At 46.7% G+C, this 17,643-nt stretch overlaps 1 protein-coding gene across 1 annotated transcript in view; it reads right to left on the bottom strand.

The window, feature by feature from the left end:
• Positions 1 to 1,910: 1,910 nt before the first annotated feature.
• RASL10B (RAS like family 10 member B) overlaps positions 1,911 to 17,643 on the bottom strand; it is a 171,992-nt gene continuing 156,259 nt past the window's right edge. Inside the window, exon 5 of the mRNA XM_088446323.1 lies at positions 1,911 to 3,650. Within this exon, the coding sequence (XP_088302449.1) occupies positions 3,380 to 3,650 (271 nt within the window). The 3' untranslated portion in view covers positions 1,911 to 3,379. The remainder of the gene's footprint in view (positions 3,651 to 17,643) is intronic.

Genomic DNA, 17,643 nt, shown 5'->3' with positions numbered 1-17,643 from the left:
TAACTGTAAAGTGGGCGTGTCCTGCTACATCTGAGAGGCGTATCATAAAATTGATTTACATCCAAATGTAAACGAGGCCCAAAGCAGTAAGTAAGATCTATTTGTTGTTGATGAAAACACACTGATACTTTTCAGAAAATGCATGTAGCCATAGGGATCATTGTGCCTTATAGCCAATGTAGGGAAATTATACTAATGATCCCATTTGAATGTATATATCTCAGTTTTTTTATATTATATACCAACTTCATAATGGGGGTAATGGTGCATACACACGGTCAGATTTTTCCTTCAGATCTGAACGATAACGATTTAAAAATCATTCAGTTGTTCATATCTGAAGGAAAATCTGACATATCTGACATGCCTGAACGATGGACGATGCGCGTTCCCGATGGTCAGATAACGATATCTGACATCTGATGTGTTTGCAGTCAGACTTGGACGATTCCATTCATTTTAATGCAGTCAAAAATCGTTCAAAACTAAAGTAAAATCGTTCATCTGACAAATCTGACCGTGTGTATGCTCCATAAGGTGCAATCAGGGAGATTGCTAGACACTTCAGGGAGTTCGCTACTAAATCAGGGAGAGTTGGCAAGTATAGGAAGCGCAGGTAGCTAATCTGAGTAATTCTTTATTAATTAACTAGTTAATTAATTTAACTAATGATAATATGAACTAATGATAACATTAACAAGATGCCAATACATGGAGATCCCTCAAATGGAAGATAACAAAAGCATACAAATGTTCATATGTAAAACACACCATTGTTATCACTGCAAAGAAATAGTCAATCGGCACAGAGGTCAAGTTGTAATGCTGGGTACACACTAGACTATATGTCGTCCGTTCCCATGGATCGGGCCGACATATTGGGCACGTCGTCTAGTGTGCACCCACCATCGGGATCATTCTGGACGACCCAGCTGCCAAAGCCGGAACGTTCAATGGTGCCCAATGAACGCACATCAGGCGGGTGGACACAGAATCGTGCAGTGTGTACTGACCACCCGATATGTTGTTCATTGGCACCACTGGGCATCGTATCGATGTGTCATGTAATGTGTACCCACCTTAACACAGAAGATAATACGGAACCACTAAAAATATACAGTGAAGATTAGAACTGGTTTCATTACCCAAGTCCCGCATTAGATTTCTTTATTTAAAATGCCATCTTAAAACGTAATCAAATGTGCATAAAAGAAAGGTAGCGCTGATTGACAAAATAAAAACTATTTATAATATCACATATAGCATGTTGCAATGGGACAAATAAAACACAATGTGTCAATTCAATGTCATATGAGTACAATAAAATATACAAGCTGCAAATCTAATCAGAACAAGTATCTCCCTGATTAGTCATAAAAATCCCTCAGTGGTAAGTCTTTCCAAATGTTGTATATGCACAAATGAAGGAACAAATCCCCGTAAATAGATGATCTCGCCTCATGTCAAATCCAGTGTATGCAGAAATACTTGAATATTAAGCCTCAATGGTACACTGCACAAAGTGTATACTGGAGTCAGAAATATTTGTGGGTGCCGTGGAATATTACCCGTCCAGTGGTCCTGCGGCTCACCTCAGCCTTATACGGCTTCTGATAGCAGTCTTTCTCCTTTACAGACTCCCGGGCTGTGATAGCTGGCGCCCGCGTCAGCGTGTGAGTGAACGGCAGCCAATGTGCATCTGTGTCCAGATATATAGAGAGCTCCAGTGTAGTAATCTTGTTCTGATTAGATTTGCAGCTTGTATATTTTATTTTACTCATATGATATTGAATTGACACATTGTGTTGTATTTGTCCCATTGCAACATGCTATATGTGATATAATAAATTGTTTTTATTTTGTCAATCAGCGCTACCTTTCTTTTATTCACATTTGTTTTTGTTTTAGTGGGTTGCAGTTCCCACTTTGTGTAGCTGCTCATTTGACAAGATAGCTTTCCAGCAGACTATTTTGTGCGCCTGCTTCTATTTCCTCACATAAAACGTAATCAAGCTTTGATTTTAAATTTGCAAGAATGACGACTGATGAAGTATGTGTAGCACTTGATACAGCTGGAGGTTGATAGAAATGTTGTGTTCTGCAGAACAATCGGCAGGGGCAGCGCTCAAAATGAGGACATTAATAAGACCAAAAGCTGGTTGGAAATAAGGCAATTAGTACAGAGTGGATGAAAATTAAGAGAAGAGGCAGAACTGATTATTTAGATCTCCAGATCACTATTGTGAAATGATCATCACATGCAGATTGTTTTTGAACTCTCAGCTTCTTTCCCAAATTTAAGAGTAGGAAATAAGAGGGAGCAGAAATGACAAACTCTGTCACACACAAATATACAAAGTGAGAACATAAGAGCAGAAAGACCAACACTCTTCATAAAGACATGGATTCTCAATGTATCACCATGGCCACTGCAGGTACAGTATTAAGCCTGGCTTTGTTTTGCTGTACTGATGCAAATTAATTGATACATATATACACACACTTCTAATAGTTGAATGAAGGGAATGCGTAAAACAGTACAATTAAATGCACCACAAATGAGCCCTCGGCTGCCACTGTGAACAGTAATACACTACTTAGCAATGTTCTGCCAGTCCCTCTGGCAAAGACACACTTGCACAAGACAATAACAATATGGTTTGTCTATCAGAACTAAAGTGGACCTGTCAATGCTGAATAGCTGTCTCAACAATGTGCTAATATATTCAAAGGTAAAAGGAGAAGTGTAATGTGAAGTGCAAATCTGATCAACCACCATGATATTTAAGAAACATAAGCGGACTCGCTTTAGCAATAACTTGTCTGGTCAGATGATATGTACTGTACCCTGTAAGAAGAAATAGATGAGTAAAATCAACAGCACAGGTAGCCAGAGATATTACAGAGACCCGTGTTGGAGGGTCTGCCTGCCTGAGGTTTATTATTTAGCTACAAGTGGCTCAATTGCCCAACAGTTCCCTCTAAGTCTGTTCAGAGACACTGATGTCATCAATGCCAACAAGGACCCAGACTGGTAACTAATAATAGGAGCTCAAACACAGATAATTTAATCTAATTTCAAAATAATAACTAAGAGACTAATTACTGACCATCTTCTGAGATGTCAAAGGGCTTCAAAGAAGGGGATGTTTGGGTAATCACAAAACGGGTCATTATATCTCAAACTCTTATCGGAAAAAAGGAATGCTAAGCTATGACATAAAATACTTTGTATATGTCGAGAAATCTCCATCACTGGAAGTGGGATTACTAATAGGTCCTTTTGCAGAAAAAGTGATCATGGTTTACAATAAATCCCAGTAGTACTGAAACCAAAAATGCTTGTACTGTGCCTCCACCAAAGTACATGGATGTGCCATCACATTACAGAACAGCGATTGCGGCGTAGAGCCCCTTGGAAGCGTATAGCAGCATGTACATGCTTGCATCGCGCACAGCCCACACTCTTAAGCAGTTCACTGAAAAGTAGCAGTATGTGCCAGTTATACTTGGCTGAGCATTCGATGTAGCCACATTTCCAGGTCTTCTTCACCAGATGGGACACGTTCCACCGCGGGATAACACGGCCCCGTTGCAAGTCGCGCTTGTTGCCTACTATGATGATGGGAGTCTCTGTTGTGCCGATCACTCTGCAGCAAGAGGTGAAATAAAAATGTGACATTCATATTAAAATATATTTATAAATTATGTCGAAGTAAAAAAAAAAAAAAAATCAATTGAGGTAGAAAAAGAAAAACTATAAATGATGCAAATAAACTATTTAAAAAACGCATGAGGGTTATAGTTGAGCAGGTATGAAAATAATAAACCTGCTATATTACATCCTTATTTCACAGTGTGAGACAGCCTGACTTGCTTGCTGACATGGGGCTGGAAATAGAGCTGGACATAAAGATGCCCCATTGCATATAAGTATAGAGGTGTCTGAACACATACATTTCCATGTCTGTATTCGGAGTTGCACAAAAAGCAATAGAACTGCAACCTTAAGTCTAGAATATAGACGTGTTCAAACCATAGGGCTCGATTCTATTCAGCGCGATGTAAATAGCTCCCGGTGCTATTCAATACACCGAGCTGACAAGTCCGACTAATGATTTCTTCTCTCATCCCTCCGGGGATGAGAGAAGAAATCAGACAAAAGTCCCGGCGCGAGGCTGTTTTCTGCCCTTCGCGCCTGGAAAACAGCCTCGCGCCGGGAAGTTAGGTCGGGGAATGCCCGTTATCGTGCCTAAACACCCTGTTTAAGGCGCGATAACGAGCCTTCCCTGACCTAACAGCGCAATGAATTGAATAGCTCCGGGAGCTATCTCCCGGCGCTATTTACATCGCACTGAATTGAATCGTGCCCATAGATGTCAATCATCATCAACTCCAAAATTTCCCCCGATTATGTAGGTGCTAAATTGCATAGGGTTAGGCACCCCTCGGGGAGGGCTAGGCTAGGGGAAGGGGGGGTTAGGCACCACTGGGGGGAGGTTATGGTTAGGAGGGGGGGGGGGGGGGGAGGGCAGGGTTAGGGTACTTACCAGCCCTAGTCGGGAGCATCACTGTTCAGGCTTCCGGCATCGGTATTTGGTCCGCTGGGGATAGAACCATTGGCATTACATACCGATTCAGTGTCCACATACATCTAGCCTCCTTGCGTGTTAAACAGCCCTTTTAGTCGCACTATGCCGTAGTGTGGCTCAGTAGCGCAGTGTGTCTTTTTGTGCGACCTTTTCCCTTCAGCTTTTGTTGATTAAAATATTCGGCATGCCTATATTTTGTGTGTGACTGCGAGTGTATCTACGTTACAGTGTCATAGGCATGCCGCATATCATTTAAATCACCAAAAGCTGCTTGTGCATCCTATCCACATTGCCCCTTTAAATGCGTCTTATTTGCACAGCAATGTCACACAAAAAGACTGCTCGGCGCTAGAGTCACTCTGCGCTCATGCATTGTGTGCAACGCGACTTGTAGCGCAAGGAGGATAGATGTATGTGGGCACATCTTTAACTCACATGTTAATGGCCAGGATATGCTAAGAAGGCGGCACCTCAATAGCAAGATACCCGCAACATTAAATAAATGTGTACAGTATGTGTATGCACAGTACATCAATTTTACAAACTCTGAGGTCCATGGCCACTAAGCAGGGGCGTATCTACCCCATGGCCAGGATTTCACTCGCCAGGGGCGCCACGCGGCGGTGCCACCCGCAGCCAGGGGATAGAAATCAGGGCCGCTGATTATTACTGTGGTGTGTGGTCTGGGACCGGACAGCTGCTGGTGGCTAAGGGCGTAAACGCAGGTAGTAGCGCAGGGCACTGTCCGGGCAGGCCCGAACCACACACACACTGTGTGTGACAGGTCATCTGACTCCTTGGATCATTGGCTGAAAGATCCAAGACGTCATCAGGCAGCCCCGCCCCACCTATTCAGGCCAGCCCCCTAGCCACAGCAGCATCATCAACACAGCACAGGCAGCCAGCCTATTGCTGTGCTTTCTGGGTTCTTAGCTCCCTGCTCTGCCTCATCTTGATAATGACCGCTGGCAGGAGGCTGTCACTGACAGAGGAGCCAGTGAGCACCACTCATAGAATACGACAGAAGTCGTCCCTGGAGCACCTATCAAGAATTGTTAGTAAGTTACTTAACTGGTCCTGGGGAGCACAAAATGTGGCATCAATGTGGAAGGGGGAGGGAGCACAGAATATAGTGTTGATTGTGGAAGGGAAACAAGGGAGCACACAGTGGGATAGGGGAAGGGGTGCAGGGTGTGGGATGTAAAAGGGGAAGGGTAGCAGAGTGTGGGATGTAAAAGGGGAAGGGTAGCAGAGTGTGGGATGTAAAAGGGGAAGGGTAGCAGAGTGTGGGATGTAAAAGGGGAAGGGTAGCAGAGTGTGGGATGTAAAAGGGGAAGGGTAGCAGAGTGTGGGATGTAAAAGGGGAAGGGGGGCAGAGTGTGGGATGTAAAGGGGGGCAGAGTGTGGGATGTAAAGGGGGGGGCAGAGTGTGGGATGTAAAGGGGGGGGCAGAGTGTGGGATGTAAAGGGGGGGGCAGAGTGTGGGATGTAAAGGGGGGGGCAGAGTGTGGGATGTAAAGGGGGGGGCAGAGTGTGGGATGTAAAGGGGGGGGCAGAGTGTGGGATGTAAAGGGGGGGGCAGAGTGTGGGATGTAAAGGGGGGGGCAGAGTGTGGGATGTAAAGGGGGGGGCAGAGTGTGGGATGTAAAGGGGGGGGCAGAGTGTGGGATGTAAAGGGGGGGGCAGAGTGTGGGATGTAAAGGGGGGGGCAGAGTGTGGGATGTAAAGGGGGGGGCAGAGTGTGGGATGTAAAGGGGGGGGCAGAGTGTGGGATGTAAAGGGGGGGGCAGAGTGTGGGATGTAAAGGGGGGGGCAGAGTGTGGGATGTAAAGGGGGGGGCAGAGTGTGGGATGTAAAGGGGGGGGCAGAGTGTGGGATGTAAAGGGGGGGGCAGAGTGTGGGATGTAAAGGGGGGGGCAGAGTGTGGGATGTAAAGGGGGGGGCAGAGTGTGGGATGTAAAGGGGGGGGCAGAGTGTGGGATGTAAAGGGGGGGGCAGAGTGTGGGATGTAAAGGGGGGGGCAGAGTGTGGGATGTAAAGGGGGGGGCAGAGTGTGGGATGTAAAGGGGGGGGCAGAGTGTGGGATGTAAAGGGGGGGGCAGAGTGTGGGATGTAAAGGGGGGGGCAGAGTGTGGGATGTAAAGGGGGGGGCAGAGTGTGGGATGTGGAGAGGAAAAGGGGAGCACAGTATGGGGTGTGGAGGGAGAAGAGGAGCACAATGTGGGATGAGGAACCCGAAGTGTGTATTACTGAAAAAGTTGCGCAACTCAAACCGCGGTGATCCTGTCAGAAGCTGTTACGGTCTCTGACACTGCCTACCAGGATCACAACTTGAGTGACACACACTTAACAGTGAGGCAGAGACTGGGTAGCTAAGTGTTCTGTTTGTGAAGACTATGGGGTGGCTTGCGGGCACAGCTCATCTCAGCAGGCAGTGGCACCCTGGGGCAGGGCAGATACTGACGTCATTCAGTGTGCCCTCCCCCCTAGGCCGAAAATAGTGAGTGAAGGTGGGTACTTTTTTAGATTAAATGAATCTTTGTATTAAGTTTTATTATTTTAAATTACATAAGTACAGCGTGTAATTCTAAAAAATATGGGGGGCGCCAGTCCCTTACATTGCCAGGGGCGCTCTGAACCAACACCCCTGCCACTGAGCTGTAACTACTGAAATTTTACATCAATTTTGCTAACTCTGAAGTCCATGGCCACTGAACTGTAACTACTGAAATACTTCCAACAATGCCATATCTAATTCCTCACAAAACTTTCACAGTCACAGATGCTAGCCAATACACTACTTATATATTATGGATTCAGCAAGTACAACACTATTCCGCTTGGTCTCAATAAAGCATTCTATCCAAATTGCTGAAAAAAAAAAAAAAAAATCTATTAAATTGGTGATTCTCAATCTTCTGCTCCTTTAAGCACACCCCTCTACATCATTGTCCCTCAGTACATACAGTATATACTTCTCCGTAGTCTAATCTCTCACATGCAGGGCCGTCTACCCTCTTGAAGAGTGCATGAGGAAGGTACGTAGGAAGGGGCCCTGGTTTGCATCAGTACATGACCCACGCACTTAAGTCACTGGTGGTTAGCTTGTGCATACAAATCTGCATCTTTTATTGGATATTGTTTTACTAACATTTTTAAAAGGTTGAGATATTTAAAAGGCAACACATTATTTAAAGCGAGGTCTAACCGCAGCTCTGTATAGTGAATTCAAGACCTTTGCTCATTTTACTGCTAATACTTATGCAAGCAAATACTTGTCTATTTGTACTAGTTGCCTAGCGACACTCATTAGCTTTACTTGAGAAATGGACACTACTCTCACAACAGCAGCATGAATTTGTAGCTTCCAAAGATCAGGGCCGCAACTAGGGAGGTGCGACCTGTGCCATGGCACAGGGCACCACAGGGCAGAGGGAGCTGTTTGGGCCTGTCAATTTTCCTGTTTATTATAATTCTCACTTGTAGCTTCCGCCTATCTTATCTCCAACATTTCCTGGCCTCCTGTATCTCTTCCCCATGTGGCCATGGCCCTTTTTCAGGTGCACTCTCCTATGTCCCTATTTAAAAAATTGTTTATTTTGGGGTGCCAATGCTCCCTCTGGCACAAGGCACCAAAAAAAAAGTCTAGTTACGGCTCTGTGAAAGATAATACTTGTACTGCATAGGTGGCATCATTATTGTGAATATTTCAGACAACTACAGGTTGAGTCTCCCATATCCAAAATGCTTGGGACCAGCGGTATTTTGGATATCGGAATATTCCGTATTTTGGAATAATTGCATACCATAATGAAATACCTTGGGAATGGGAACCAAATCTAAAACACAGAATGCATTTATGTTTTATATACACCTTATACACACACAGCCTGAAGGTAATTTTATATTTTAAAGGCACAAAATTCTTAAAAATAAAGTTTGTGTTCATTGAACCATCAAAAAGCAAAGGTTTCACTATCTCAGTCATGCTAAAACAATTTCTGTATTTCGGTATATCTGGATATAGGAGACTTAACCTGTACAGTCATGTGTATTAAATGGCTACAGTTTTCATAAACTGTTGATTCCTCATTTTATTTAGTTCCATATGTTGGCTTTGTTCTTCATCATGCACCTATGCTTGTTTAAACTAAATCTAAAAATCAAATCAACTATATATAGTCTTTACACTTCAGGGTTTGCTGTGCGGAACCAAGCACCAAATCTCTGTGTTATCCTATAGAATTGTCATTCAACTTGCAGTTCATAGAAAGGTTCAGTGAGAGAACAGGCACTAAATTTGGATAGAGAAGCCCGCTATAGAGAGACAAGCGAGATAGGTCTGGGTTATCACCATCAGTTATTACTGGCACTAGTGCTGCAGCAGTCTAAAATTTCTAGTACACAATACGGAATTAGTATAATTTACCGACGGCCGACAGCGGAAGCTCGGCAGGGGTGAAGATCCCGAAGCTACAAAGGTAAGTACTAACTAACCTATTTTTATCCCCTAACCCTCCCCCCCAAGTGCCTAACTCCCCCTCCAAGTCCCTAAACCTAACCCCCCCCTTTCACGCAGCCTAACCCCAAGTCTCCAGGGGGGGTGCCTAACACCAAGTCCCCTAACCTAACCCCTCCCCCACCATGGCTGTCCGCGCCAGTCGCACCTTCGATCAGTAAGCCGGGTGTTGGGATCCCGGCGTAGGTCTAATGACAGGCATCGGGATTTCGACGCCTGTCATTTGTACCTTGCCGGGATTAGACAGTTGGGATTTCGTCCGTCGGCTTCCCCATAATACAGTACTTGCATCCTCTCCTGGAATGTCCGGGGAAGGTGGGTGTGTGTGTGCATGTGTGTGTCACTCTAATCGCATCCCGTCCACTTCCTAGTGAAATGGGCAAGATGCGGAAGGGATGCAAGTCTCAGAAAAATTAGAGATATGGTAAGTACTTACCTTTGCATCACCTATACCCCAAGGTCTCCCTGTGGACCCTATGGACTTCGTAGAAAGAGATAACAGAGTTATCCGGGCACCTTATGCAGTACATTTTTCTTCCCAGGATGCACTTAGGTCTCCTCTATACCTCGCCCCCAGGCCAGAAGCACATCAGTTTCATAGCAAGCCAAAGGCCGGAGGAGGATAAAAGAGAGAAAAAAGTCTGGAGCACACAAGAATCACATTCTCACACAGAAGGAGACGGAAAACCGGTGACCAGAGCGAAGCCCATCTGAAGCACAGGAGTGTCATGGTGGGTGCCCCGTGGACCCTATGTACTTCGTGGAAAGAGAGATAAAGGTAAGTTTTTACTATCTCTCTCTCATTTTCTACTTCAGGGTCCACAGGGAGACCTTGGGGATGTCCCAAAGTAGTACCTTCAAGGGTGGGGACGCCCCTGTCCAGAGAGGAGAATCCACCGCCCGAATGAAGCATCCTGAGAGGCAAAAGGTATCAAAAACATAATACCTCAAAAAAGTCTGGACAGAAGACCACGTGGCAGCCTTACAAAGCTGAATAGCAGAGGCGCCACGGCGAACTGCCCACGAAGGACCCACAGACAGTAGAATGAGCAGTAATAGAGGGCGGCACTGGAAGACCCTCATGAGTGTAAGCCTCAGAGATCGTCATGCGAAGCCATCTAGCCAAAGTTTGTTTATTGGCTGGCCAACCCTTCTTGTGGAAACCATAAAGGACAAAACAAGGAGTCTAACTTCCGAAGGGAACTGGTACGGTCCACATAAATCCTGGGGGCACACACCACATCCAAAGAGGCCTCTCACCTGCTGAGAGGTCAGGGGAATTAAAAGCAGGCACAATAATTTCCTCATTAATGTGGAAACTAGAGACTACCTTTGGAAGGAAACCAGGGCGAGTCCGAAGCACCGCCCTGTCCTGGTGAAACACCAGAAATGGGTAACGACAAGAGAGCCCCCATATCTGACACTCTAATGGCAGATGCAATAGCCAGAAGAAAAACTGTCTTAGCAGTAAGCCATTTGAAATCCACCGAGTCCAGGGGTTCAAATGGAGGGCACTAAGAACCACAGCCAAATTCCAAGGTACCACAGGAGGGACAAAGGGAGGTTGAATGCGAAGGAACCACTGTAGGAAAATGTGGATATCAGAAAGAGGAGAAATCCTTCACTAGAACCACACTGAAAGGGCAGAGACATGCACCTTCAGTGAAGCAAGGTGGAGACCACGGTCCAAACCCGCCTGCAGGAAAGCAAAATCTCTGCATAGCCGAAACACCTCAGGGATGTAACCTCTGGGACGACACCATTCAAAAAAGGTATGCCACACCCTGTGGTAAATCCTGGCAGAGGCAGGTTTTCTTGCTCTGAGCATGGTGTTAACCACAGAGCCAGAAAAACCCTTGGATCTTAGGAGGGATGTCTCAAGAACCACGCCATCAAAGACAGACGACCCAGATCTGGGTAAAGGCAAGAACCTTGAGACAACAGGTCCGGACGTCGAGGAAGAAGGGAGATTGGAGGGAACGCAAACTGGAAGGTCCACTTGACTGACAGAGCGTCTATCTGTACAGAGGCAGTTTGTGATTTTGTTGAGAGGCCATGAGGTTCATGACCGGAAGACCCCACCCGTCCACTAGGTGCCAAAACACTTCTTGGTGAATAAACCATTCCCCGGGATGCACGTTGTGACGGCTGAGGAAGTCCGCTTCCTAATTGAGAACTCCTAGAATGAACATCGCAGGTATGACTGGTAGATGGCCTTCCACCCATGTCAGGATGCGTGACACCTCTGACATCGAGTCTCTTGTTGATGGTTTATGTAAACCAGGGTCGTGTAGTTGTCTGACTGAACTTGCATGGGTGTTCCGTAAAGTATGAGTCGGGCTTTTTGCAGGGCCCTGAAGACTGCCCGAAGTTCCCATATGTTGATTGGCAGAGCAGATTCCTCTGCTGTCCACTGACCCTGAAAAGTGTGTGGACCTGTCACTGCGTCCCAACCCCGGAGACTGTCGTCCATCATTAGAAGGACCCAGTCCGGAATCCAAAAGGGGTGTCCCTGGTGAGGTGGACTGACTGCAGCCACCAAGTCAGAGTCAGAAGCACCTCCGGAGAGAGCACCATCGATTGTGACCTTATCCTATGGGGCAATCTGTCCCACCTGGAGAGGATCAATTTTTGCAGGGGCCGGGAATGAAACTGGGCATGTTCCACCATGTCGAACGTCGACACCATGGATCCCAGTAACTGCATTGCTAAGTGTATTGATACTCAGCGACTGTGGAGGCATCTGCGCACTCGCTTCTGCAAAGTGGAGATCTTGTCTGCTGTCAGAAAAATTCTTTGCTGTTGGGAATCCAACAGAGCCCCCATATGGAGCATCCTCTGAGACGGGATAAGGGAGGACTTCTTCCATTTGATCAACCACCCGTGCATCTGCAGCACAGATATTGTCAGCTGCAGGTGGTGAAGTACCTACCCTGCTAACAGTAAGAGGTTGTCCAGGTATGGTAGCAGGCGGATCCCCTGCAGCTGCAGATGGGCTGCCATTACCGCCATAATTTGTGTAAATACCCAAGGTGCAGTAGAGAGGCCAAATGGCAGAGCCCGAAACTGGAAATGTTGTTGTGGCACAGCAAACCTGAGAAAACGCTGATGAGCCGAAGCAATCGGGATATGCAGGTATGCTTCCTGAATATCCAGTGACCCTATAAAATCCCCAGGTTCCATAGCCAGTATCACTGAGCGTAGGGTTTCCATCCTGAACCGAGGTACCCTGAGGATTTGTTCAGGGACTTGAGATTGAGGATAGGCCAGTGGGATCCGTTCGGATTTTGAACCAGAAACCCATTGTTCCTCTCTGGGATAACTGGACCGGTACAATAACCCCTGCCTGAAGCAAGGACTGTACTGCCTCTTATAGCAGCAGTCACCTTTATGTCCTTGAAATAAGCATGCTTGGACTTAGGTGCTGGAGGTTCGTCCAATGCCGCGCAGACAGCTTGTATCAGACCCGGAATATACATTTTTGACTTGGGTTCTGCCTCACGTGTAGAGGACTTGGAGTCAGAGTAATCCGGGACCATCATCAGATGACATATCATCATCATCATACAGAGCGGATTGAGATCACAGCAAAACTCTTTTAGCCGGTCTAGTTTGGGGTGCCTCCACCTGCCGCACCTTCGCCACACATTCTGTAATGCGTTAGGAATCGTATTAACTAGGGGTGAGCGGGTTCGGATTTCTGAAATCCGAGCCCCCCCGATCCGAGTCAGGCTCGACTTTTGCCTCGATTTCAGATCCGAGTCAGGCGGGAAAACGTCATCATCCCGCCTTCCGGGTCTCGCGGGTTTTGGATCCTATATAAGGTACCCGCGTCGGCGCCATTTTCTCACTCGGCTGTGGACAGTGAAGAGGGAGGGTGGGAGTTAGGGCTGGCTGGGCTGTGTAGTGCAGAGTAGTGTTGTGCTGTGCTGCTGTTGTCCACTACTTCAAAGTCCATAGGGGCTGGCTGTGTTGTGCTGTGCTGCTGTTGTTAATAGGGGCTGTGTCCACTACTTCAAAGTCCATAGGGGCTGGCTGGACTGTGTTGTGCAGTCAGTTCTCCATAGGGGCTGTGTCCACTCCAAAGTCCTGTGCAGTGTCCCAGTCCTAAAGGGGTGCTGTAGTGTTGTCCAGGGGGTGCTCTGTCCATCAGGGGTGCTCCCCCCAAGTACTAAAAAAATAATATTTTTTCTGTGTTTGTGAATAGTGTGCGCAGTAGCCGCACATGCATCAACAAAGTAGTGCCAAGCGTGCGCCTGTGTCATAAGTAAAGGGCCGGCTGGCTTGACCGTTAAAGGGTGCTGTAACCCCCAAAGTACACTCCAAACCAAATAAAATATTTTTTCTGTGTTTGTTGATGCACGTGCGGCTACTGCGCACACAATTCACAAACACAGAAAATATTTTTTTATTTGGTTTGGACTGGAGTGTACTTTGGGGGTTACAGCACCCTTTAACGGTCAAGCCAGCCGGCCCTATACTTATGACACAGGCGCACGCTTGGCACTACTTTGTTGATGCACGTGCGGCTACTGCGCACACAATTCACAAAGTAGTGCCAAGCGTGCGCCTGTGTCATAAGTATAGGGCCGGCTGGCTTGACCGTTAAAGGGTGCTGTAACCCCCAAAGTACACTCCAGTCCAAACCAAATAAAAAAATATTTTCTGTGTTTGTGAATTGTGTGCGCAGTAGCCGCACGTGCATCAACAAAGTAGTGCCAAGCGTGCGCCTGTGTCATAAGTAAAGGGCCGGCTGGCTTGACCGTTAAAGGGTGCTGTAACCCCCAAAGTACACTCCAGTCCAAACCCAAAAAAATAGATTTTCTGTGTTTGTGAATTGTGTGCACTGTGGCTGCACGTGCATCAACAAAGGAGCAGCGCCAAGCGTGCGCCTGTGTCCCATAAGTAAAGAGCCGGCTGGCTCATTTCTTAAAGGGTGGTGTAACCCACAAAGTGCACTACTCTCCAGCAAAAATAAAAAAAATATTTTCTGTGTTTGTGTGCGCTTTAGCCGCACGTATATATCAATATAACATAAATGGAGGACCAAACTTTCTCTGATAAAAATAAAATACGGAAAGATCAAAAACCACTTCCTCCTAGTGCTGTTGCTGCTGCTGGGAGTTGTTCATCATCCCAGAGAGGAAGTAGGAACACCACCACTTTTACTAAACAATTGACCCTCCAACAGTCCCTAGCGATGAGGATGAAGTACGACAGCAGTCATCCTGAAGCAAAACGTATAACTGAGGCCTTGACTGCTATGTTGGTGTTAGACGTGGGTCCGGTATCCGCCATTAGTGCAGTGGGATTTAGACAATTGATGGAGGTAGTGTGTCCCCGGTTCCAAATCCCGTCTAGATTCCACCTGCATCCTCAAAGCAGCAGCGACAAGCGTGCGTCTGTCTGTTAAAGGGTGGTGTAACCCTCAAAGTGCGCTCCACAAACAATTAAAAAATTCTTATTTTTTCTGTCTTTGTGAATTGTGTGGGCTGTAGCCGCACTTGCATCCTTAAAGCAGCAGCGACAAGCGTGCGTCTGTCTGTTAAAGGATTACATCGGTGACAGCATCCAAGTAGGCATGTCAGACAGTCCGTACCTGTACTGGCAGGAAAAAGAAGCAATTTGGAGGTCCCTGTACAAACTGGCTCTATTTTACCTGAGTTGCCCCCCCTCCAGTGTGTACTCCGAAAGAGTGTTTAGTGCAGCCGGGAACCTTGTCAGCAAAAGGCGTAGGAGGTTGCTTCCACAAAATGTGGAGAAGATGATGTTCATAAAATGAATTATCAACTCTTCCAGGGAGACCAGCCTCCAGAACGTACAGAGGGACCTGTGGTTGTGGATTCCAGCGGGGACGAATTAATACTCTGTGAGGATGAGGATGTACACAACACTGAAGAGGGTGAGGAATCGGAGGATGAGGACGACATCTTGCCTCCGTAGAGCCAGTTTGTGCAGGGACAGATTAATTGCCAGCTTGTTTTGTGGGGGCCCAAACGAACCAATCATTTCAGCCACAGTCGTGTGGCAGACCCTGGCGCTGAAATGTTTGGTTTGTTAAAGTGTGCATGTCCTGTTTATACAACATAAGGGTGGGTGGGAGGACAATTCCATCTTGCACCTCTTTTTTTTCTTTGAATTATGTATTGTTTGGGGCCTAGTTTTTCAAACTGCCATCCTGTCTGCCACTGCAGTGTCACTCCTAGATGGACCACGTGTTTGTGCCGCCCACTCGTATCTCTTAGCATAATCATCCAGCTACCTCGGTGCAACCTTTTGGATATAAAAACACTATTGTGAGGTGTTCAGAATAGACTGGAAATGAGTGGAAATTAAGGTTATTGAGGTTAATAATAGCATAGGAGCAGAAAAACACACAAATTCTGTGATTTTAGCTGTTTTTATGCTTTTTTAAAAAAAAATACAGATCCAAAACACAAAACCCAGAACCCAAAACACGGAAGGGTGGTTTTGGAAAAACCAATCCAGATCCAAAACACGAAGAAAGATCCAGATCCAAAACACGAAAAGTGGCCGGTGCACACCCCTAGTATTAACCCACTGGCGGAAAACACCTGCATGGGTGCAGTCGGCTGAAGCAGGCTCTGAGAGGGCACAAGCTGCTGTTGTGTGAACCCTAGCAGGGAAAACACAGGAGGAACAGCTAAAAGACCCGCAATGGCCATAAGTACTTGCGCAAAGCACGCCCAAGGGGGCTTCTGTGGAGTGGCTGAGACAGTAGAGGGAACTGGAGGAACATAGCATCTCAAACATAATCCGTCCAGTACCATGTCCGCTGTACACTTTTTACATAACAGCTGGACAGGAGCCAAATTTGGCATATCACTCACTATCACACATGGTGGAAAGGATACCAGTATACTGAATGTGACCTACCGCACAAAAAAAAAAAAACACTACAAAAAAAAGAAAAAAAAGGCACAGGGAAAGTAAAATGGCTGAAAGAAGAAATTGAAACTCTCTGCACCAGCGGAGTAACGGAGTGGCGGCGCGGACGTCCCCTGGACTGTCCGCTTGCAGAAGAGAAAAGTCTTCATAAACTAAAAAAATCTTCAGGGGCTTTTTTTTTTTTTTTTTTAACAGCCCCACTGTGTTCAGTGACCCGACTCTGGCCGGGCACCCAACAAAACTGAGGTGCCTCTGGCCCGGGGGCCGGGTATAGAGGGAAACTCAAGTGCATCTGGGAAGAAAAATTTACTGCGTAAGGTGCCCGGATGACTCTGCAGTCACCTATACCCCAAGGTCTCCCTGTGGAGTCTATGGACCCTGAAGTGCAAATCACAATCTCTGCCCCATGCCCTCATCACTTAGCTGTGATTTTTGTCATTACACACTGAAGTACCAAAATCCATGGGATAGATGCCTAGTATTGTGTAGGACCCCCTCTAGCCCGGCAAAGTGCAACAAGTCGAAGCACCAATTTCACAAGTGGCCGGAAGACCTCTGGAGCTGATTGCTAGACTAATCGCATTTGGGATGCAATGCATCCCGCCACTAATTATGCCGGTATGAAAGAAGGAAAACGCAAAGGACAGCTCTCTTGGTAAGAGCTGTCCTTTGCGAATGACCCAGAAGTCCATCTGGCATCCATTTGCTCATGTGCAGAAGAATGCACTACGCGGGGGATGCTGGGTGGGATCCAACCGTATCCCTCCCTGGGGGGCGCCGCGAACAGAAGCCCATAGGATTCTATTGGGCAATACCATCTGAATATGGTGTTGCCCAGTGCATTAAAAGCCCCAGAATATATCGCATTCTGGGGCTTGATGCTTATGAGAAATGTGGTCACACCACGAAACTGCATTTTCGGGGGTTTGACCACATTTCTAGCTTTGCTGCATACCACCCCTGGAGAGATGTTGACCCATGCTGTCTGGGATAGCTTCTCACAGTTCCCTGATAATTTGGAGTACAGGAACTTGGGTGCGAATGGACCTCTCCACCACGTCCCATAAACGCTTGATTGGGTTAATGTGGCCACACCATTCGTCGGAACTCTCCAGAATGCTCCTCAAACCAACTCTGGACAACTTGGGATTGATGACATGGTGCATTATCCTGCTAGAACATTCCATCATTGTGGGGGTACATGAAGTCAATGAAGGGCTGCAAAGGGTTATCAAGCAATGCAACGTAGTGGTTACTGGCCAATGACATGTTCAGATACACCAGCAAACTCACCCATTCCACTTCAACACACTCCACACCATTATGGAATCACCACCAACCTGCATGGCGCCTTGTTGACAACTAGAGTTCATGGCCTCATGGGGTGTGCGCCAAACCCAAATCCTACTATCAGCCTGAAACAACTGGAACAGTGACTCATCAGACCATGCAACGTTATCAGTCCTCCAGGGACCAATTAGCGACATCAATTGTCCCGGTGAGGTGCTGGGTCCGGTGTCGTAGTGTTAAAAGGGGCACTCTGGTGGGTCTTCTGCTCCCATATCCCATGGAAGCTAAAGAACGCTGCACTCACCTGCCATATATATGAGTCTGGTACCTTCT

The sequence above is a fragment of the Taudactylus pleione genome, unplaced genomic scaffold (assembly GCF_031769625.1).
Source record: "Taudactylus pleione unplaced genomic scaffold, aTauple2 ptg000397bl, whole genome shotgun sequence".
NCBI classification, from domain to species: domain Eukaryota; kingdom Metazoa; phylum Chordata; class Amphibia; order Anura; family Myobatrachidae; genus Taudactylus; species Taudactylus pleione.
This window is presented reverse-complemented; position numbering and strand designations above follow the sequence as displayed.